General features: G+C 55.8%; 2 protein-coding genes across 2 annotated transcripts in view; both read right to left on the reverse strand.

Moving 5' to 3' along the window:
• Positions 1–17,804: 17,804 nt before the first annotated feature.
• Positions 17,805–19,870, reverse strand: LOC102730497 (small ribosomal subunit protein bS18m-like). The gene is made up of 2 exons (XM_006746558.3): positions 18,496–19,870; positions 17,805–18,090 (listed from the first exon to the last, which is right to left on the reverse strand). The coding sequence occupies exons 1-2, from the start codon at positions 18,699–18,701 to the stop codon at positions 17,856–17,858; spliced, it is 441 nt and encodes a 146-aa protein (XP_006746621.1). The 5' UTR covers positions 18,702–19,870; the 3' UTR covers positions 17,805–17,855.
• Positions 19,871–19,988: 118 nt separating this feature from the next.
• NFATC1 (nuclear factor of activated T cells 1) overlaps positions 19,989–23,968 on the reverse strand; it is a 49,882-nt gene continuing 45,902 nt past the window's right edge. The window contains exon 5 of the mRNA XM_081800985.1: positions 19,989–21,714. Coding sequence (XP_081657111.1) covers positions 21,665–21,714 — 50 coding nt within the window. The 3' untranslated portion in view covers positions 19,989–21,664. The remainder of the gene's footprint in view (positions 21,715–23,968) is intronic.

Genomic DNA, 23,968 nt, shown 5'->3' on the forward strand with positions numbered 1-23,968 from the left:
GAGGGAGGAGCAGGGGGAGAAGGGATGGGAGGGAGGAGGGAAAGACACTTGCCTGGGGTGGAGGGGTGAGGGGAGACAGGACTCCGGTGTGGAAGCACCGCCCCCCCATGTAATCGCAACTCAAGGCGACTTCAAAGCCGGCGGGGTGGCTGGTGCAGGGGTGAGGGGGTAGGATTCAGGGAATCGATCAGGAGCCGGAGGACCACGTGATCTCCATGAGCTTCCTGCCCACTACTCCACATTTGGGAGGGTAAACAAGGCGTGGCTCAGGAGCAACCCTGGTCCTGGTCCAGGTGTCTCCGTGCCCCTCACCGGGGTTGGGTGAGGCCCCTTGGGACATGCGTCTGGGGGAGGGTGGTCCTGGCAGAGCTGGACCAAACAGGAGGCCCCCTGAGGGTAACCCCATCTCCTCCCACATGCCCGGACACCTGGGTGCCCACCTGGCCGGCCGCCGGGGGCTCAGAAGTTACCACCTGCTGATTCGGCTTGGCTCTTTCTGGGGCTTTTGAGGCCAAACTACGACACGCGAAACTGAGGCAAGAAACAGCTTCGTTCTGTTTTGGGTCATCCCGACGCTGGTGCTGACGGCCGGCCCGCCTTCCTCATCCGGCCAGGAGGCGGCTTATGCCGTGCGTTCGCGTGAGGGAATCTAACAGGATCTGGAGACTCATGGGCGTGAATCAGCAGTTGGATGGGAGCTGGTATTCCTACAGCGCCCCTGGAATTGCGCTAACCTCAAAGCCAGGTTTCAGGCATCCGGGACGGTCCTGATGTCCCCCCGGCTGCTCGCGAAGGCTTCCAGTCCATCGTCAGCCCACGTGTCTTCGTCTGACTGCCGGGTGGTGGCTCCCGGAGCAAGAGGTTTGGGGGGTCTAGGCTTGTCACCGACTGAGTCCACGGCAGCGGGAACGGGGCGCCAGGCCACGGACAGAGAGGGACGAGAGGGGCCTGGGGAAATGAGTGCTCACTCATGTCCTGTTCAGGCACAGACCTGCAGGGGTCCGGATGTCAGGCCTCGTCACCGTGAGTAGTGGGGGGTGAACCGTTACCGCCAGCTAACGTGGAGTGCTGTGGTCTCACGGCCCACGGCCACGGCCAGGCTGGGCTGAGCCCAGGTCCCCTGGGAGCATGTGCCGCAGAGGGTCAGCCTGTTTTCAGCTCTGCACCCACATTCCCACATGTGGGGGGTCTGCCTGTTCATTCAGCATTCAAGGACACTGGCTGGGTTGTTTGACGCGGTATCGAACCCGCCCGTGCCACGGAAGGCCAAGATCCGTGGGGTAACCTCACGTGCTCTTGGCACCCCCATGGGGAGCTTGGGTCAGTCTGGGCCCCCAGGGCTGGGCTGGTGTGGGATGCAGACTGGTGACTCAGGGGGTGCTGCCCTCTGCCATGTGTCACCTGGGCCCAAGCTGTCTCCCCAGGTGTGACCGGCCGAAACTCAGCACCCCCACCAGCAGCAACAGTGGCTTGCTTTACCTAACCTGAAGTTCGCAAGATGAAAGCCTAAATGGCCTTTGGCAAAATCTACCCAGAATTTCCAGGTCTCTCTCCCACTTCCCAGGTGTTGCTGGGAGTGCTCCACGAGGAGCTCCTCCACGAACCCTTGAGAGTCTGGCCTGAGGGGCGGGCCCGCTGTAGCCCCTTCCCATGCTCGCCCCACCCTGGCCACGGTCCTTAGCGGCCGGCCTTGGACGAAGCAGGATGGCAGGGCGGCCTCGCCTGGACACACACGTGTGAGGAGAGGGTATGCCAACACCAGCTCCTCGCCTCGTGGGCCAAGGAGCACATTCCTCCCCGGCTGAGTCATGGGCACTGCTCTCTGGAGCCTCACGATCTGCGTGGGGTGCCCGGGGAGCTCTGGGGACACCAGCTCATTCCTCAGAGGCAGGGGCAGTGCGGCCCAGGGGATGCCGGGGACGTGCCACTGTCTGGACGTGGAGCGACCCACCCGCGCAGCACGGGAAGGTGGTCTTGGCGACGGAAGCCCAGCCGCCCGGAAAAAAGCCACCTTCTCTTCAGGCTTTTCCATTCTTGTACTTGGTGAGCCAACGAAGGGAAGCCGGTCCTGCGCGGCCCGGGAAGGCGGGCCAGGCTGGCTCCTCGGACTTTCAGGGAGGGACGTGGGAGAGCAGACCGGTAGGGGCTGCCGGACGCCTCGGGCCACATCCCCCGGGGAGGCGCACAGGGGTTGAAAACACAACTTGGGCCTCCTGGACGTGCTGGCCCCACCCACAGAGCCAGGGGTTTGCTGGGTCACTGCAGCAAGCGCATGGAATTGCTCCTTCACCCCCAGTGTGAGCGAGCGGGCTCTGCCCCTGGGTGCACCTGCCCCTGGGGGGGCGCACGTGGGCCCAGATGCCCAGGCTGCACAGAGGTGGTGGGGACCCACCCAAGGCGGCCAGTTTCTGCACTTTTTGAGAGAAGTCCTGTCTCACTAGTCACTTTTCCTAGATCAGATGAGATTTAAAGGAAGATCATGTTACAGAATAAACTCATGTTCGATCGTCTTCTGTTTAAACCAGACTAGCTTCAGTCTGCTTTGTGGTAAAAAGCTCCATGGATAGCAACAAGGACAGAAAGGAAGGAGGGTGGCGGGAAGGACTGAACCCAGGGGGCACTGGGTCCCAGGGCAGGAGAAGGAGTGAAATCCACCACACAGGTCAAATCCAACCAGGGAGATGGATGGGAGGGCCCGCCAGGAGCGTGCACCTGATTGACTGGCCATCAGCCTGGGGAGCAAACCTAGCAGGCCAACCTCAGACCCCTGTCAGGGGTCGAACTGCATCGCCCCAAAATGCACGTGCTGTAGGCTCACCCCAGGACCTCAGAATGTGCCCTTACTTGAGATCGGGGTTATTGCAGTTGCGATTAGTGAAGACGAGCCCTCGCCAGGGTTGGGGGCCCTCATCCAGTAGGAGGGGTGTCCCTAAGGGAAGGGGAAATTTGCAGAGAGACACACACACTGTGTGTGGGAGAAGGCCATGTGGCGACACAGACATGGATGGGGATACCCCAAGGATTTCAGGCAAGCACTGGAAGCTGGGCGAGGTCTGGACCGCATTCTCCCTTGCAGCCTGGGAAGGAGCCAGCCACCCACACCTGATCTCCACGTCTGGCCTCCAGTTGGGAGCTGATAGACGTCTGCTGCCGAAGCTGCCCAGCGTGGGGACTTCGGTGCCGCAGGCCCAGGACACTCACACGGCCTCCACCGAACCTCCTTCTTCCCATCATTTCCCTATTGCCCTTCACAGTCCAGGAGGCACCTGGGCGTGGGCTAAGACAGGGAGCCCACAGGGATTGCAATCGTGCTAATTGGAATTAATTTGCCAAAGTTCCTGGGCAGGTCCCAACAGGTGGTGCTGGAAGAATAGTCAAGAAATTCAAGTGACAATCAATAGGCAAAGCAGAAGCAAAAAGTAGATGAAATGAACAATGTTCACCCCCCAAATCCGGGCAGGCATTTGGCACCTGGGACTCCTGGTGGAAGGTAGAGAGGGCCTGTTGGGCCCCGAGATCAGAGGCAGGACGCCAGGGTCAAGGAGCATCCCACGACCGCGGTTACTCAGAGCCCAGGCCAGAGCGCTGGGTGGAAGCGGACTGGCGGGCTTTGCCCACGGGGAGCAGCTGAGCCCACTGCTGGAAGAAGGCAGGTGCCCGGCTGCCTCAGGACCCAGGAGTGCCAGGGCCCATCTCTGCGCCCGTGTGGCAGCCGTGTGTGGGTGTTGGCCGCCGCGAGGAGTCTACACCCAGGGCCCAGGCACACCGAGCTCTTGTTAGGCCTGTCCCGACTTGCTTCTTCCTCCCTGAGACCCTTGGTGCTGCCGTGGTGCCGTTCTTCCCCAGTCTCCCTGCCACAGCCCAGCCTACAAACCCCACTAGAGAAAGGTCTACAAATGCCTTATCCCCGCTCGCCGCCTGGGGAACCCGCCCTTCCCTTCACTGGGTTGTACATGTGCCTGGCCCCCCAGCCTCTGCAGCCCACCCTCATTGTGAGCCTGCTGGCCCCCACATCCTGGCGCCTGTCGTCCCCATGTCGCCCTCCGTTCAAACCCTTCCTTCCCTCCACCCTTCCATGGGATCTGTAGGCTCCAGGCTTCAGGGTCCTGAGCCCTTGGGGCTGTGCCCCTTTGAACACACACATTTTATAACGGGGTGCTTAGTCTGCCTGCGGACCGACAGTTCTTACGTGCTGTGTCTGGAGGCCCAGAGACATGCCTACGCTCTTGGGGCCTCTGTGTACAGCGAAGCTCTCCTCCACACAGGCCTAGAACTTCCCATTTCAGAATCGAAGGACCTCGTTCATAGGAAAATTCCTGGGGTGACATTTTGTAGGACCGTTTGGAGGCCTCTCTGGCCCAAGCATCATCATTCCTTGGAGCCGTTGGGCCCCTCGCGGGCCCTCAGCCCTGGCCAGTCCATCTGTGGACGGCACCGGGACTGCTTCAGGGCCCACTTCAGGGTTACTCCTAAGGCAGCCGCGGCCGATCGGGGCAAAGCCAGCAAGACCCAGGCCTGCTGTTGCCGTCACCGCCTCTGAGCAAAACAAAACCAGCAGCGCTTGGTAAGACCAAGTGGACGTTCCCACGAGAGCGGAGGGGACGCCGTGATCCCGCCGCCTCGAGGAAGGCTACGTGCTGACAGGCGCTGTGTCTCCCCAGCAGTGGACACGGTGCCCGGGAGGCGTCCTCGGTAAGTGTTGAGCAAACCTGTGAACCGGGGAGTCTGTGCATTCCTCTCAGTAGCTGTTTCTTCAGTGGTTTTAATTCCGAGAGGACCTTCTTGTAATTGCAGTAAGGGAAGGCAGGACAGAAGCAGGCGGGAGACCCCTCCGCCGCTGGAGCAGAGCCGCCTTCCTGCAGGAGCCCAGACTGTCCCACTTGCTAAATAAAACTGCAGCTGGCTGCCGGGGCTGGCTGGGCGCCCCTGCGCATGCTTGGGGGTACTCCAGCTGGCTCTGCAGTTGGGGTGCCAAGTGGCCTCTGGCTGCCCAGGAGCTGCTGCTCTGAGGCCGGACAGCACTGCTCCCCCCGGGGTCCTCCTCCCTGCTCCGGGGTGAGCTCACGGCCGGCTGACGCACGGAGCGGGCTTCCCACGGCATGTGGAAGGCCCAGCGGGTGCCAGGCTGGAGCTCCCTGGGAGGGTCGGCTTTCTTCTTTCTCTCAAGCTCAGAGGGACACAGCCAGTGGTGACCCCCACCATTTCCTCTCCTGGAGTCCCCTTTCCTCTGAGGTTCCATCCACCATCAGAATGGCCCTGAGTGCGGGATCTCCCCTGCGCCTCTCTCTCTGGCAGCTGTGGGTGGCTCTGGTCCCGAGGATGGGCTTGAGGGGATGACTCTGAGAGGACAACTCTGAGGGGATGACCCTGAGAGGACAGGCCTGAGGGGACGACCCTGACAGGACAGGCCTGAGGGGACGATCCTGAGGGGACAGGCTTGAACTGGGACACTCCCAGAGCACTGGAAGCTCCTCCTGAGAGTGACCGCGTGGAGGGCATGAGGGAGCCTGGAGACCAGCTCTCCTTCCACAGACTCAGGAGTAGAGACACAGGCATTTCAGTGGAGTCTACACAGATGCATTTGTGCCAAAACCAAAGCCTGGCTTCCAGGTGGGGCTGCCTGGCCGTGAGCTGCCCCAACGTTGGGCCTCTCCGTTGTGACACGGGGGCTCCGTCCACTCCCTGGATCCTTCAGCTCGTGTTTGCTGAGCACCTGCTGACTGTGCGGCAGTCAGCAGGCGCGTGTAGCTCCTGTTCGCTCCTTCCCGAGGGACACACGATACGTAAGGAAGTGGTGTGCAACCAACCAGCACATCGTGGTCACAAGCATGAGGAGAATGGGTCACCAGCGCTCATCACAGAGGCGTTGGGAGCAGAGCTGGGGCCACATCAGGCAAACGGCCACAGACCCCAGCTCCGTCTCTGAAAACTCTTGCCCTTGGCTGTGTGATTTTGGACATCACTTACCCTTTCTGGGCCTTCTCTCCTTGGCCCAAAGCAAAGCAACTGGACATGTGTCTCCAGAGAGTGATCCTGAGGAACAGGGCTGCCCTGGCGGGAGGAGTGTCCCTGACCCATTGAGGGGGTGGCATCTCTAGGCTGATGCCCCTCGTGTCATCTGAGTGCAGCTCGTGACTCCAGGGGAGGCCAGGAGTGTCAGGGAGGGAGAGCCTTGCTTCTTTCAATTCTTAAATCTACTATCACTGCATTTAGGCTCGAGGAACTCCTGGGGGCTTTTATTAAAGTGTTTACAATTTAAACAGTGAGCTCTTCGACTTCAATTTTCTAAACTTATATTTGAAGCTAAACTGAGATTTGGCTTCAGGAGGTTGACGACGTAGATCATATCTCAGCGCAAGCCCTGCTGCAAGCAATGGTAAATTTGCTTTACAAACCACAACTTTTTTGCTAAAAAAGTACTGCTCACCCACCAAGACAAAAGATGGGAAGCAACACACCCTTATTTCATGAACAAAGCACGCACTGATGGGTCTAGTTGGGGCACGCTGAGTGCAGAGCGTCCCAGAGAGCACGTCACCGTCCTATCAACACCTGGCCACCAACCTCAGCCAAGCACTCGCTGTTGATGTGTTTTTGTCGAGCCCCCAGGCCCAGGACTCTGTGGGGTAGGGGTCTGTCCTCACACCCAGCTCCCACCATTTGGCCAAAGCGCCCCGACCCCAGATTCCCCTTTCTCCACCAATGGCTTCAGGTCAATCTGGCTTTCACCCCGAGCACTGCTGCTTCCCCAACTCCCCAGGTGTGTCCCTGGCACAGAGCCCCAGCGCACTGGGGACCAGTTACCAATGGAAGTCGCCGTGGACATGTGGCTTCGACAACGTGAGCTCTTCTGTCAGGAAAGTCTTTGACTCTAAGGGCACAGAGAGAAGGGGTCGACTTTGGATGACGGAAAACAGCACTTCTTTGACAAAAATGAGTCACCTTGAAGACCTAAAACTGGGGTTTAAGACCCGCTAGACGGCAGTGAGGCTGGCGAGCCCGGAGGAGCGCAAGCAGGGTGTGTCTTTGAAACACCAGAGATACAAATGGTTACATTGTAGCAGCCCCCCAAAACCCCACTGACTGCTCCCTATCTGCAAATTCTACGCAGGGTTTCAAAGGGTGGCGGATGGAGGAAGAGGAAGGACGTGTATGGAGCCATCTGTCCCTGACTGCGGTTGGCGACCCCCTGCGCGTGCGCCCGCTCCCGCCGCTGATCTGTGAGCGGGAGAGGCCGTCCCGCACCATTCCCTCATTGGCACGCTCTCCTGCACTTCTTGGTGCTCTCAAGGACAGGACCCAGTGCCCATTTTCTTCTGTAATAATACCTTCCCACGCCGGCCCCAGTTCTGCACTCAGACCCCACCCGGGACTCAGCCCAAGTCTGAGCAGGGACACCAGATGTGACCATTCTGTCTGCTCAGCCGATGCCCCAGGGACCTCTAAACCCCTCCGTGCATTTCATCTTGGTCCAGCTCCAGGCCCTGGGCTACGGAGCCAGGCTCCCAGCCATGGGTGATGATTTCTTTATTGAAGGAGGAGGAGGGGTCCTGCAGGGTGAACAAAACCAGACTTTCCTCCTGGAGCCGAGAGGTTCTCCACACAAACACAGATGCTTCTAATGAGAATGTCCTCTAACCCCGGCTCAGCTTGTGACCTGCGGCTGACCGTTATCCACAACCAGACTGCCTCCTGCTCTGGGGTCCAACCTGACTCTTAGCTCACCTCTCCGCCGGCAGCCTTCTCACTGCCAACACCCCCTGGGCCTGCTCTCTGCAGCCAGGCGTCCCCCAGGTCCACCCTGTTAGCCTGGGTGTGGCTCCTTCACGGCGGCCACCCTGCTCAGTCAGCGAGACCACAGGTCCAGCGCTGCCAGGAGCAGACCCCCACTCCTCACTGAAGAAACGCTGGCCTGCGATTTCATCACAACACATCAAAGCACAGTCCAGAAATGTTTCGTTATTGGAGTAATCAGGAAATAGATGATCTGGTCAATGGGTTTCTGGGTTAGTGGAGTTTAAAACTGTCGTTGGAGGTTTTCCCCCAATGTGTCCCTGGACTGCCATCTTCAGACTTGCTGCCATGTTACCCTACCTCACAAACCCCCGTCAACCCCCCCAAAAGACACAGCAGGGCCTTCCCCAGCTCAGAGATACGACTATGGCCATTTTTTATTTTACAAAAACAAATCAGCACATTTCAGATTTGCAGGCTCAGTGGAGCTGCTCCCACCTCTGTGAATTACAGGGAAACCTTACTCAGCTCAGTCCCTGGGCGCAGGGAAGCTGAAGTTTGTTGGAGAATAGCCGATTGATGGTACAGATTGCCGTATGGGGAGACGGCCTGAGCAGACAGCGGGTGAAAGTGTGCTTGGAGAGAAAAGGCTCTATCTCTCCTCCAAGGTGGGGCGGTGGGCTCCTTTGCTGGGAGCCCAGGGCAGAGGCAGAGCCCGGCCTGCCTCTTTAGGAGCCATGAAGTGGTGAGCGGAAGGGGGCGAGGTTGCAAGGCTGATGTCAGAAGGATTAGAACCACCTGCTCGAAGATGTTAGAAGACAGCTTGTAGAGGGCCCCGTCCACCCTCCCCACCCACAGGAGGGACCCTCAGGGGACAGGGGGTCATGACCACATGGGCAGAGGAGCCAAGGTCCAGGCCACCCCATGCAGGACATGACCTACCCTTCACATTGTCCCTTCTTCCGAACCTTTCTCCAGGACCCCCTGGCCCAAGGGAGCCCTCTCTGCTTTAGCCATCGGGCCGCCCTCCACCTGCCCCAACCCGAGGCAGGGGAAGGCAGGGGGCTGACCTCCCCTGTTCAGGTTGGCTGGGCTCCCACCTGCCTCTCCGAGGAGGAGTCACCTGGGAAAGAGCCCATGGGGGCTGACAGGCCAAAGCCCTGCCCACAGCTGCTTAGAGCCGATTGGCAGGCTTTAGCTTCAGGACTGAGTGAGGGTCTGCCCTCCCTCACCTGTGAGACATGTCAGTGCCGCAACTGCTTATCAAGTGTCTTCTGGAGGCTGGCCTGGCAGGGCAGGGCATAGGATGTGGAGTGGGTTGGTCAGGGCCGGGGCCCGCCAGGCACCCTGCCACCTAACCCTAAGCCCAGTCCGGGGACATGATAAGCTGGCGGCAGATCTGACTCGGGGTGGTCACAGGCCCCGGGGGTGCTCGAGGCAGAAAAGTAACCAGGGCATGGGCAAGGGGGCGGGGTGTAAGGAAGGCTCCCCAAGTCTCTCTTCAGAAGACTACCAAGCCCCACAGAAGGGCCGCCCCCACTGCAGGGCACAGCGTCCAGCATGCCCACCTCGGTGTGTCAGGCTTGGGGCCCAAGCACAAACACAGTGTCTGGGTTGCTGTGAATGACAAACAGGAAAACACAGAGAAATTAGGAAATGAAGTACCACAGCTGGTACCTCAGGTTACAAACCTCGGGTGCGGTCTACTATGGGGCTTCGGTCTATTCAGCTCCTGCTCATGGCACCCATGCCCCCGTGGGCAGCATGAGGGAGTTGCCCAGAGGGCCGCCCCTCTCCTGAGGGCCTGCTATCCAGACCTCTAGTCTTGTGGAAGCCCCAGGCAGGGCGGCTAGGTCTCCACCTCCTGCTTTGCTCTGGCTCCAGGAGTAATAGGAGATCCAAGCTGAGGGGACGCTGCCCATCCATCACCAGCATCCAGGATGGGAGGGTGGCCTGGCTGAGGGCACCTGATGAAGACACGAGGGGAGAAAGAGCCAGGCCTGCGGGGCCAGCTGCCCTCGGTCGGGATTCGTATCTACCTGGAAATGACAACCAGCAGACACAAGGAAACCTAAATCTCGCTGCCACAGGAAGGCAGCAGGATGGGGCCTGAGAGAGGGTGACGTGTGGAGGGTGAGAGCAAGCTCTAGGGACCCCTATGGGGGCAGCCTATGGGGACAGGGAAAGGAAGGTAGGCTTCCTGAGACAGCCAAGCCCAGACCCTTCACCCCAAGCTGTCCCGGGTCCCTCCCCCTCCACTGCTCAGCTCTTCCTGCCAGATATTCAGTGCTGTCTCAGTTTACTGACTGTGACTTAGGCAGAGCCTGAATTAATTAAATCAATGGAGCTGCTCTCAGGGCTTGCCTGCCCCAACCCTGTGAGCCATAGCCTTACTGGGCTGTAACACACTCTGCTGTAGAATGATGACAGAATCTCAGCATCAGCTGTGTGGGGACATGTCAGTGAGGAAACATATGCAAAACATGTCAACTCAGTGGGAATGGATGGATGGAGAGATGGGTGAGTGGACAGATGGATGATGAGTGGATGGGTAGGTGGATGGATGGATGGATATACAGATGGTTAGGTGGGTGGATGAGTGGAGAGTGGAAGGATGGATAGATGGATAGTGGATGGGTGGATGGATGGGTGAATGGGTAGGTAACTGGATGGATGGATGGGAGAATGGATGGATGGATGGATGGATGGATAGGAGGATGGATGCATGGCTGGATGGATGGGTGGATGGGAGGATGGATGGATGGATGGATGGATGGATGGATGGATGGATGGATAGATGGATGGATGGATGGATAAATGGATGGGTGAATGGATAGGTGAATGGGTAGATAAGAGGATGGATGGATGGATAAATGGATGGATGGATGGATGTGTGGATGGATGGAAGGATGGGTGTGTGGATGGATGGATGGTTGGATGGATGGATGGATGGATGGGAGGATGGATGCATGGATGAATGGATGGATGGATAGATGGATGGATGGGAGGATGGATGGATGGATGGATGGGAGAATGGATGGATAAATGGATGGGTGGATGGATGGGTGAATGGGTAGATAAGTGGATGGATGGCTGGATAAATGGATGGATGGATGGATGGATGGATGGATGGATGGATGGATGATGGGAGGATAGATGGATGGATGGATAAATGAATGGGTGGATGGATGGGTGAACGGGTAGATAAGTGGATGGGTGGCTGGATAAATGGATGGATGGATGGATGGATGGATGGATGGATGGATGGATGGATGGATAGATGTGTGGATGGATGGAAGGATGGGTGTGTGGATGGATAGATAGATGGATGGATGGATGGATGGGTGGATAGGTGGATGGGTGAGTGGATGGATGAGTGAGTGGATGGGTATGTGGATGGATGGATGAACGGGTGGATGGATAAGTGGAAGGATAGATGGATGGGTGGGAGGATGGGTGTGTGGATGGATGGATGAACGGTACATGAATCAGTGAATGAAGGTCAGGTTCTCTCTTCAAAGCATGAGCACAATGAGAAAACTCTGTAACCTTACAAGTTACCTCTAAGATACGCCCTCCCCCCCAACCCAGTCTCAGTAACTTCATCTATAGATTGGGTTTGGACTTGCCTTGTTTTCCCCACAGGATGGCTTTGAGAGTCAAATAAGGAACAGCACAATTGAAAAATACTTTGACAACCATAGTTGAACTATGTTCATGAGCTTTGTGTGATTATCGTCTAGATTAAGTGGAATCTAAATTAGTGAAAATTTTGGGTTACGGGGTATACTTCTTAAAAAATGTTTTATTCCTTTCAAGTACATGTAGTTACAGGGACTAATTGCTAATAGTATATTTTCAAGTTGAAGTCCTGCTGGGCCTGCTTCAGTTAATAGGAAAAAAGTCTCGTAATTAGTAGCCTTATTTGCCTGCAAACAATGAATGTCCCTAACGTCCTTCAAACTGTTGTGTAGGACTAGCACTTACATCTTACTTTAAGTGATTAAATTGCCTGGCAAACCCCTTTCTCACTAAAAAGTTGAAAAGTGAACTTGAACCAGCCAAATATGATTAATGTCCAGTCATCCCACATTCTAAATTAAGGTAGTCTTGGTTAGTATGTTTTTCAGGTACAGTCCATGAAAACACAGAAGGTAGAAACATCCTCAAAATTCAGCGGTCTTCCTTCTCTGGCTATAAAGCTAGATGTGCTGACAGTTCACTGTTGGTTTCTGGGTTTGTGTTTTTGGGGTGAGATGGTTAATGGCTGTCCCGAGGGAGCAGCTTGACCTTCGAGAGGCTGTGGGGTGAGCCTAGTGAGCACCTGTGGTGCGGGGAGGGGGGCGCTCAGCATGGACAATCCCGCCAGTGACAATGTGATGTCAAAGCCATGAGGGAAATATTCCTGCACCACCTGAACACAGACACATTTCTGCTTCTCTGTTGCTTTTACAAAAACCATGAAAACCTGTCTCTTCCTTGGGATACTTTTGTTCTTCAGGTAAAAAGCATATTTGGCAGCTAGAGCTGCTTTTCAGCCTCTGTTTGATGCTTTCCTTTCCGATTAAAATTAAGTGGGGCCCCAAGGCATATCTCATGATCACAAGCCACTCTCTTGGCTAGACATGCTGTTTTTGTGTGAATAGCATCATTGTTATGTAGCCCCAAATGCAGGGAACGTGGAAGATGGGCTACGGCCCCAACGACAACATGCCAGAGAAGCTGTGAAGCATCAAGCACCACAACTTCTGTGCTCGGCCACGGCGGACTAGCAGGGACCAGACTTACCCTCTCACCCAAACAAGCAAAAAATGGGGAAAATCTATGAAACGTGTTATACATTCCACCTCAGGCGACGAGGGAGAGTGACCCCTAGACGGGGACAGAGACAAGGTGGGCTGGCAGGTTGTGGTGTGGGTGCAGGTGGCAGAGGAGAGAGCCGCCCGGAGGGAGGGCGCGAACAGCTGCAGAGCGTGAGTGCCGGTCAGCGCGCCCACGGGAGGCATTCCCCAAGGCCTGGCAGGGAGCCTCCCCGGACAATTCGAGGGGGCAATACTGGACCTCACATAGGACTCCCAGAACAGAAAGGTGCGCAGTTCACAGAAAACCAGGCAGTGTGCTCAGAAGCGTTTTGCCTTAATAGCAGGAAAGATTAGCCCAAGACTAAAGGCTGTTCTGGTCCTACCTAACAAAGCTCACAAGTTTCCAGTTCTCCCCAAATTGGCATAGAGGTTTAATACGATCTCTGTAACACCCAACATGGCTTCTTGGAGACATAGACAAGTTTATTGTAAAATGTACATGGGAAGACACAGGACCTTGGATAGCTATGGCAATTCTGGAAAAGGACACGGTGGGAGAAATTGCTCAGTGGGATTTTGAGACTTATAGGAGTGCAGACAGTGTGGGGTTCAAGGGGGGGCCTGACCCGCAGATCGGGGAAAACAAGACAGAGCCCAGATATAAACCCACACCAATATGTTCAAAAAACAGATGTGCCTTTTCCACAAATCGGGTGTGTGAGGGGAAAATGAAGCTCAATTTCACACCTTATACAGAAAATTAACTCAAAAGGGATCATGGACTTACATGTAAAACACAAAACTATAAAACTTCTAGGACAGAACACAGAAGGAAGTCTTAGGGCCGAGGCTTGAACCCATCAAAGGAAATGCTGACCAACTGCGCCTCAGCTAAAAATTAAACAGTTTTCCTCTCCTAATGATCTCTAAGAAGACAAGCTCCTGACTGGGAGAAACTACTTGCAAACCACAGATCTGACAAAGGGCTTGCATATAGAGTGCATAAAGTCAAACAAAACAAAACAAAAACAGTCCCATTAGAAAATGGGCAAAGACACAAAGGGACATTTCACTGAGGAGGCCTGCACAGATGGCAGCTAAGGGCTTACATGCCGGACACTGGTAGCCCCCGGGGAGCGTGCATTTAAACCGACCCGAGTGGCTGAAGTACCACCGCTCAGCTCGCGGCTTGCTGGAGGGAGCGGTAAATGATAGGGCAACTCAGGAGAGTATTCGGGTAGCTCTACGCACGAAGCATGCACTCGGCCTAGGACCCAGCATTTGCTCCCTTGGTCCTTTATCCCAGGGAAATGAAACATTCACCCAAACCCACGCTGAAAACGCGTGTGTGCAACGTCCAGGTGGCTTCAGCCAAAGCAGCCAGAGCCCCAGGGAAACGCCCAGGTGCCCGTCCCTGGGTGAACATTTAGACAAGCCGCGCTCCTCCTCGTACGGAATTCTGCTCAGCGAGGAAGAGGGACGGACTGCTGATACGCACAACAACTTGCTGAGCGACAAAAGCCTCTCGCAAAAGGTAACACATTGCACGATTCCACCGACAAGAAGTAACAGGGCTGTACCTACGGGGAGCAAATGAGTGGCCGTGGGGGCAGGAAGGGTGCCGGCGTGGCCAGAGCCGTGAGGCCGACGGAGATGGCTGTCCTTGGTCTTGGTGGCTACAGGAACCTGCAGGTGAGGCAAGACTGCCCGGGACCACACGTGCACACACACACGCACACGCGTGCGCACCTGTCAAACCCGTGAAGTCTGAGTAAGTTCTCTATATTGTACCAATGCCGGTTTCCTGTTTTGGGGAGAAATGTGAAAATCCAGTGGGACCTCTTTGTACATTTTTTGGGCAGTTTCTTGGGAATCTATAATTATTTTTAAATAAAGTTAAGAAAAAAACAGACCAAATAAAGAGTGGCGCTGCACGTGGCCATCATTACCAGCTGGACCACTGGTGCTAGTCCCCTTGATCAGGAGTATTCAAATTCACCCCCTTTTCCACGTGGCACGAGGAACACCAATCATCTCTCCAGCTGGAACAGGCTCTGCCGCGGGGACACGAGGAGGGACGGCGCACGCCTGAGTCCAGGGGCAGTTTCAGGCGTACAGACCCATCTTCTTTCCTCCTCACACGGTGGCCGCCTCTCACCACGTGGGCTCCTGTAATCACCTCCGAGCACAGTCACGCTGGGGTTGGGGTTTCAAGGCAGGGATTCTGGGGGACCCACACATACGATCCATAACAGATGCCAAGAGAACATCAGCCCTGGAACAGAATTCCTGTCCTTGAAGTGTCCTGTCAGGACATAGTGCCCAGTGAGACGTGCCCGACATTTACACCTTAGGAGGTGAGGGGCCGCGGGTGGGGCAGGAAAAGCCTCCGTCCAGGACGAGGACCGGCTGGGCACGGGGGGAGGTGCAGAGAAAGCCTCCCGAGCCTGTGTGGTGGAGGGCGGGGCCAAGGTCTCCGTCGGGGGGGGGGGGTCACCCCAGCCATGTCTCCTCTCCCCAGCCACACCTGCTTGGGCCCCAAATCTGACCCCTTTCACTTTCACCAAAACCTTCCCGATTAGTGTGACCTGGATTCTTCTTATTTCACTATTAGTGTTTGTGAATTCATGATTATTAGTTTCCTCACAGATCTCCCTGATGTTCTAAACAAATGCCGGGGACATCTGGTCCCTGCTCCCTCTCCGTCTGTCTCCATCTGTCTGTCCTCTCTACCTCTCCCTCGCATGTCTGTGGGTCTGCGGGGACATCCGCTTGTCCCTCCTGGCCTCTCCTGAGCATCAGGTGCACCTGCCCTAGGACCTTTTCACTGGTGGTTGCCCCCGTGGGACGCTCTTGCTCAGGACAATCTCACCTCATCCAGTGCTGGCTAGACCGCCACCTTCCTGCGAGGTCTCCCCGGCCCCCGGCTCTCTGCCCCCTGTGGCTCTCCCCACCCTATCAGACTGCCCCTGGAGGTTAATGGCTCTTCTCCTCAGGAGGAAGTCTACACCACACTTCTAGAACATGCCCCAAACAAAAGGAGCACTTGGTACGAGTTGTGCCTGGTCGCTGACTGCACCAAATCGAGAATCGTTTCTCTGCAGGAGGAGAAGGGGGTCCCCCAAAATCACAGAGAGACTCTGTGCCCCCATGGCTTTCTGGGTGGCAGCCTGGGGTGTCCGGCCACGCTGTCCACACATGGAGGTGCAAGAAGGGGGCTGGGTCTGGCTGTCCCCGAGGGGCTACTGTCCACACTGGCCGTGCCGGTGATTAGAGTGCAGGGAGCTGGTGGTGGACGGTGGCTTTGTTGGCCTCAGCCAATGTTTTTGGGGCAGTCCCGGCCCCTTTCCTCCCTCAGGGCTCAGAGCTGCTGCCGTCTCCCATGGACACCAGCTCCCAGGAAAACACGGAGACTCCCTCACACCAGGGCACCAGCACCCTCCAACCACAGGCGTCACCTTTAAACGGTGGACACAGCTTCACACCACAGGAATGACTCTCTGATGGTGGAATCTGGGCCTCCCAGTGCCGCGGAGACGGACCCCAGAGCCCCCACACCAGTGACTGGGCAGCGTGAGTGGGGAGCGTGCTTCCAGGAGCCCCAACGACAACACTCACAGCTCGGTCCCTTCAGAGACAAACCACAGAGGGTCTGGAAAATGCACTTCTTCCAGAGGAGACTGGGTGGACAGTGGCGCTCTTGGTGGCCGGGGGCCGACGGGCAGCGGGGACAGTCTGTGGGGCCCAGGCCAGGCTCCAGGAGGGGCAGCCCCGGCGGAGGGAAGGGCCGATGGCCGCTCCCTCCTTCCAGATGTGACTGAACCTCCCTCCAGAACGGGTCCCCATCAGCATCTCCCCCTCCTTTTGGGAAGAATGAGGGAGGTCCTGACGACTACGCCGGGGACCGCGAGGCTGCTGCAGCGCCTGCAGGAGGAGACGCTCAGCTTTGAGACACGCTGGTCACAGACACAAGGGTCCAGTGAGAAACGGCAGCTGTCGGCGGGTCACGCAGCCCAGCAAACAGCACCTTTCCTTGCGGAAAGGTCAGGACACCGAGCGGTCCAGCGGGGAGCTCGCGGGAGTCTCGTGGCAGCTGGTCGCTTCAGTTTTCACCCTGCGCTCCTTCCCGGGACACTGGTCATCTTGGCCCAGGCTGCCCCACTATGTCCTTCCGCGTGTGTGAGGTAAAACAGGGTTGGGGCTCTGGCCGCACCCCCTGAACGGCTCAGATGCTTGCGGCCCAGCCGTGGTGGACACGCGCGAGGCCGAGACCCGCGAGGCCGAGACCCGCTTTCCACTTTGGCATAAACCAGCAGTTAGTCATCTTATTCTTAATTTTTTTGACATAAAGAATTATAGATAGGATGTTCTTCGCATATGTGATTGCAGATTAGGTTAGTGATCCAGTGTCTGTCTTAGGGAAGCCTAATTTTAAGACTGAGCACGGGAAAACCGTTCTTCCAAAGTAAGACATACAGTTCCTGAAGCACCCGACACACACGCTCCAAGCTGTGGACCCCAGTTGCCGACAGGGGCTCAGACAGAAGCCTGTCCGCGCGTGTTCCCAGAGCCAGAGGTGGAGGTGGCCGCAGACCACGCTCCGTCCACAGGCCAAAGTCGGGTTTGGCCACGAGAAGGGGTGAAGTCCTGATAAATGCTGTGATGTGCATGAATCAAGAGTGAAGGAAGCCACACACAGAGGCCACCTGCCGTACGGGTCCACCGATGGAAGTGCCCAGAACACACAGGTCCACACACACGGATCCCACAGAGGTGGCTGGGCGCTGGGGGTGGGGTGACTGCTCGGTGGGCGCAGGCTTCCATCTGGGGCGACGAGAATCTTTAGAGCCAGACAGAGGTGGCCTCACACAGTACTCAACGTACCCCACGCCACTGAACTGTCCACCGTAAAATGGTTGATTTCATCTTATGTGAATTTAATTTTTTCAAAACTGAGTTCCCACTCGGGCCCTTCATCTTGCTCCACCCAGTGCCTCCTCTCAAACATGGCAGCTTCGGCGCAGCCTCTGTGTTCCAACGTGGGACGTGGTTCTGGGGAAGTATTCAGCTACACCTGTGCAGAGACACCCTCCTGGAGACATTGTTGGTTGGCGCACTGCACAGGGATGTCGCAGGATCTGCAGAAGCGGAAAGTTCGGGGGTCCCTCCCTAAAGCAAGAGTGGGGGCATGGAGAGTTGTCCCAGCGGGGGACCCCGACCGCTCAGATCAGGGGACACCCTTGAAACGGAGAGGCTAACGTACTTGGATTTTTTTTTTCTATTGTAAAATATGTTTATTGATGGTAAGACTCCTATAATTTATTCCCGATACTTGATGTTACAAACTTTAGGGTCTTTGAGATATGCAGGATCCTTGTATGTAACTGGCATAAACCCCATTATTTGAACTCTCTTAGTTGCATTTGTGATTTCTTTCTGTTTCTTCCCACAAAGACCTGTTACGTGCCTTCCATAAATGCATCCAGTAAATGGAGAAATAAACTGGGACAAAAGCTGTGTGTTCTTATAATCTATACGTTTTCCACACAAGATACTTTTTTTTTTTTTTTTTAAGATTTTATTTATTTGCGAGAGAGAGAATGAGAGACAGCGTAAGAGGGAGGAGGGGAGGGAGAAGCAGACTCCCTGCCGAGCAGGGAGCCCGATGCGGGACTCGATCCCAGGACTCCAGGATCATGACCTGAGCCGAAGGCAGTCGCTTAACGACTGAGCCACCCAGGCGCCCCCCCCCTTTTTTAAAAAAGATTTTATTTATTTATCTGAGAGAAAGAGAATGAGAGAGAGACAGCATGAGCGGGGGGGAGGGTCAGAGGGAGAAGCAGACTCCCCACCGAGCAGGGAGCCCAATGCGGGACTCGATCCCGGGACTCCAGGATCGTGACCTGAGCCGAAGGCAGTCGCTTAACCAACTGAGCCACCCAGGCGCCCCACAGGATACATTTTTTTAAGAGGCTCCTTGTAAGGATCTTCCACCAGAACGGGCAGGTCCTCATTGCCGGCTACCTGTTTTGTGTATTTGTATTGTGAACGACTTCTCCACAGTACCACGTGAGTCCCAGGATCTGGGAGGCAGAGAGCAGCCTTTACGAAATGCGTTAACTTTTTCCTCCCTAGATCACCACAAATAGCAACCAGAGTCGCCATGGATCCTCCCGTACTTGGATTTTTATGCTTGGGCTGCACTTGGTTATGAAGAGAGATTGGATGTTTACTGGACTTGCTCCAGACCACACGGTCTCAAACTTGGGAAGGGCTGGCATCCCAGCAGCAGAGGGAGGACAAGCGATCCAGGGTCTGCCACACAGGCCCCAGGCACGGCCGCCCCCACAGCAGACAGTTCTGGGGGACGTGCCGCACGATCCCGGTCGCTGAGGGAGGCTAGTGGAGGGCACGCAAGGGGCCCCGATGCTCCAGAGCCTCGGCCAGCTTGGGTTATGTTGACCTCGATCTCAGCTCCCCAGGAGACGTTCTGGTCTACATACATCCACGCCTTGCTAGAGGTGATCCTGCAGTTATGTTTTCCTTATTACACAAAAATCAACCTAAAATAAATGAAGCTAAGTAAATGGGTATCCACAGAAGCACCGCCTCTTTGCAGAAACCACCCCCTTATTTCATAGATTTATATTTTGGTTTCTGGAATATAAAATTCTGTTGTTGGGAATGGGGGGGCAGGTTTATAAAAACTCTCTTTGAAATTAAGAGCTTCCAGGATATTCTTCAGGGAGGGAAGCCCAGCTCCGGCGGCCCCGCGAGCCTGCCCTCAGGAGGGGTGGACGGAGCTCCTGATGCCCTGTGTGTCTGGCAGGCTCTGGGGTTCCCAGCCCGTGATGGGCCCCACGAGTGCCCTCTCTTCTCCATGGCCCCCACCCCGCCCTGCGTCCCGAACTCCCCTCGGAGGCCCCTTGGCCACGGCTGCTCTTCCTGATGGGGCAGGCGCGTGCCAAGCACACATGCTAGGTGATGAGGATTCTTCTAGAACTTCACCTCAATCTTAGCAAAAGAAACAAGAAATCTTGCATTTTATAAAGCCCTAAAAGCAAAATATTGTTTCTGACAATTCAAAATAGTAATTGCTGGAGAAGTTCTGGGTTTCATACGGTTTTATGAACAACCGGATGCCATTATCCCCCTGAGCCTGAAGCAGCTTTGGGCGGGGAAGGGGCCAAGTCGCTTCAAGGAACAAGGAGCCCAGGTTACCCTCCGGATCAGAGTATTTGGCTCAGGAGAAGGCTCCCTGCACACAGGGCCTGGGGGAGCATTTCTGAGGTGCTGTGTTTGGAGCGTCCACGCACGCGGCCGCGCAGCCACCTCTCCTATGGCGGGCTTCCCCATGCACGTCTAGGCAGGAGTACGAGAACCCGCGGTGGAAAATCCCTTAGAACCCAGCAGAATGTTCCACACAGGTAATGAGTCACTGGCAGGCTCAGATTGTCCAGCAAAAAAATATTGCTTTATTGGGTCTATTTCCTAACTACAAGGACAGCGGACACAAATACCAAACGGTTCCTTTCCATAGACAGCTTACTGAGAAGAGTTTCATGCGAGTCCTGGGGTGCTAAGTGCAGGCTAAGGTCTGGGTGGCAGGCGGGGCCGTGGCCTGTGAGGAGCCATACGCCGTCGCTCTTCACAGCTGTGTGCAAATGCTGCAAATATGGCTTTCAGGTTTGTGTTCTTTCTGGGGGTCCAACAAAGATGACACATAATTGTACAGAAGAACATTTTAAAAATAATTCTGCGGGAGGGCTTTCTCCACCATAACATCATGTTTAATTACTGTAACTTACATCCTCCACCCGAGGGTGCAATTCAGGCATGTTCCAGGAGGGGGCATAAATTCCTAAGGCACAATTACCGGGTTAAACATGTTTTAATTAAACCATGCTTTTTGGTTATGTGAAACAACAGGTCACGGCGAGTAATAACGTGTAATAAGCTGTTAATTGTACAGATGCAGGGGGAGCAGTAGAGCTTAGCTAACCTACGTGTTAACAGTAACTAATCGGGAACGAACTACAAGTGCTGCGTATTAAAACATTTTTGGTAACTGTTTTCTTAGACGAAGCAGAGTTGTAAGGCTTCTGTGAAGGAATAATCTTACAGCTGAACAAATATATTACAGTCCTTTCGTGATGTTATTTACAGTTGCTTTCCCATCTGCTGTTTGGTAACATCTGGGCATCAAGAACGCCTCTCCTGGCTTTCTGACGAGTTCGGCCGGCGGCGCCGCCCAAGACAACGCGGACCCGGAGGACAGGAGATGCACCCCCGTGGACGCAGCTGAAAAGCCAGATTTTGTCTTAGATGCGTTTTCCAGAACGGATACGGGTTATTGCTAACTCGGCAGCCCTTGCTGGGCAAAGACCGCACATCACCAACTCTGTCATTCTTTATCTGTACATAAATATGTCCATGCAAATGCAAGATCTGTCCTGCGGCGGACAGACTTCTTTTTTTGTCCAGCAACATATCTTGTGCTATCATCTTACTTGCGCTACGTTCAAAGCCAGATTAAAAACAAAACCCTAGCATGCTACAATTAACAATCCTATGGTTTCGGTAACGCAGGGGAGGGAGCTGGTGACGCCAGAAAGGACAGAATAAAAGATCCCTAAAATACGCTGAATAAGGCAACAGGCTGCACATTGCAGCCCAAGGGAAGCTGATAAAAAGCAGGAAGCGCGTGTTAGGTTTTTCTCACAATGCCTAGCTTGCCAGTATTCTCCTAATTTATACAAAAGAGAAAGCCTCATGACAAAGCGTCTTTATAGCTTTTGCTCCTACAAATACCCTCCTGGTGGCAGACTCAGTGCTCCATCCTATGGCGCCCTGATGCTGGGGTCTGGTTAATAAGGCACTTCCAGTCCTGAAGTCCGGGGGTGCCCCGGGGGGCCCCGCGAGAGGCGCACTCGCTTCCCTGCCCCCTTCGGTCCGTCCTCCCTGTCACAGAGCTACTTCTTTGAGCGTACGATGCAAATCTTCAGTAAGCTGGAGTTCTGACGGGCACCAGGGATGTGTTTGGTCTACTCAGAAGTCCTGTGTCGGAGCTTGACCGTCAGCGGCCAAGCCGACACCGCGCGGCTTCCGAGTGAGTTCCGTGTGGGCAGCTATGATCGGATGTTGGTGCTGGAGAGATCGTTCCGTATTATTTCATTTACTGCAAGAAAACACAATAGAAAGTCCATTAGGGAAACACCGCTCTGCCCAGAATGTTTGTAAGAACCAGAAATCCCATCAGCCATGCTTTCAGCCCAATATGCTGAGTCTGTGCAAAGGGTCTCCCAGAGGGGTGGGACTCCTTCCTGCTTCCCACCACGGGCCTGGGATGTCCTGAGCCAGCAGCATGCAGCCGCCTGGGCCTGGCTGCGACAGCAGGGGCATCACTGACAAACTGACTCCTCGATCGTGGGCCCCGGGAAAGGGCGCCTGGTGCTGGTCCAGGCAGGCGATTCCACCGGAAAGACCAGCAGAGGCGCCCCGCGGGGAGGCATGTCCCTGAGGTCCAGGCTCAGAGAAGCCCCTCTTTAGTCTCGTCCTCGGACAGGCCACGTCTGAGAGGGGGGCCGACCACGGGGCGGCCGGGGCCTCCCTTTGTTTGGGGCTCTTCCTTCACTTGTGCTTCCTTGTCCGTGTCCACTATCAGCATGTGGCTTTTGGCAGCAGGAGAGGAAATGAGCGAAGCTGGCAAAGGCCATCATGAGCAGGCTGCACAACATCCCTCTCTCCACCCCCTGATCGGCCCCCAGATAGGGGACACGTCCCCACGGCCCACTTTCCTAACAGAACTGGGAGGTGGGGGACACGTGCTCACGTCACGGAACTGCCCGGGCTTCCCTTCGCCGCCCAGATAAACTCCCCGTGTTTCTGCAAAGGCCCCGGCACGTCCCAGAGCGGCTTCCTGCAGCAATTAGCTGGCACACCTGTCATCACCCCACTCCCTCCCCTAAATGCCCTTTCAACACTCCCGCTATTGTTAAGAATAACAATAATAAAATGTGGTTGGGGGAACCAGGAATCGTGTCATGGCTGCTGATAACGGAGCCCACTGGCACCAGCTTTATAGCCGGGAGCCGACGACCGAGTCCCAGGCCCACCCGCCGCCTGGCCAGGGGGCCGCCAGGGGGGAGGGTGAGTCACTGCATGCAAACAGCAGAAGCACGCAGCAGGCCGGGGTGGGCGCCAGGCCAGCCTGCCTGCAGAGGACACATCTGCCTGGGACACGGATGTGATGCATGACCCCCGGACACGCAGCCACGCCTTCTCTGAGGATGGCACTGACCTTCATGCAGAAAACACCGGGCCAGCCCAGGGACCCCTCCCAGCTCGCTGTTAATGAGGCAGTAATGAGGCCCAGGTGCTCAGACCAGCTCTCAGGACGACACCTGTCCCTGGAGTGTCCCAGGGGCAGCTCGTTAGCGGGAGGCAGTTTTTCCGTGGCACTCCGGCTGCCCAGCTTTGCCAGGCCCACTAGAGACCCCTGACGGGAGTGCCTGGCCACGGCCCCTGGGACGGCAGGGCAAGGCGGCTCTCCCCATCCCTTGACCTGGAGACCGCCGCAGCGTTCCCAAGGCCTCCTGCGCCGCGCTCTGCTGGGTTCCTGGAGCACAGACGGGAAGGCGGCAGGCACGGGGCAGCAGACACAGTCCCACTCTTCTTCCCACTTCACTCGTTTGGCCTCTATCTTTTTTGAGAGGCACGGGTCCAATTTACACTTTGCAGAACCCTGTTCTATCAAAGAACATTTTGACAAAGAAAAATAACAAATCTGAGTCTCTAGCGCACTGCCTTGGTGAGGAAAGGCTTCCCGGCGGAGTGGGCTGGACATCCTTTCAATGACAGAGCTGTGACAGCTGACGTGGCAGGGACGGTGACCGCCCCACAGAGCATGTCGCTGTGGCTGGCGTGGCACGTGGCCCCTTAAAGTTGCTTCATGGTGACTTTCTCATTTCATCCTGAACCCGTGCCAAGCCACGGGCCCAGCAGGTCTTCCTAACCCACGTTCAGGTTAAGCTCTGAGAAGGTGTGCAGGGCACACGCGGGGGCAGGTGGACCAGTTGCCACAGGCAGCCCGGAGTCCAGGGCTGAAACACTCAGCCATGACACCGAGGGATGAGGCCTTCTGCACAGGGGCAGCGTGGACAGGATGCCACTGAGCAATGGGGCCGGCCCTCTCAGGTACACACACCAACACTGGGTTTCCTTGCTCATTCCACTAGCAAGGACAGTTGGTCTCAGACGAGAAATCCGATCCAGCAAGAGCAGACACTGGGTGGTTGAAAAAGTTCTCACGGGTACTAACATCAGGGAAATGGGGGGTCTGAGGGGTAATAATGATGGGGAATATGGCGGGAGGTGTGAAGGGTAATAATGATGGGGAATATGAGGAAAGTTTGAGGGGTAATAATGATGGG

The sequence above is a fragment of the Leptonychotes weddellii genome, chromosome 13 (genome assembly GCF_054177405.1).
Source record: "Leptonychotes weddellii isolate Sample4059 chromosome 13, ASM5417740v2, whole genome shotgun sequence".
NCBI classification, from domain to species: Eukaryota; Metazoa; Chordata; class Mammalia; order Carnivora; family Phocidae; genus Leptonychotes; species Leptonychotes weddellii.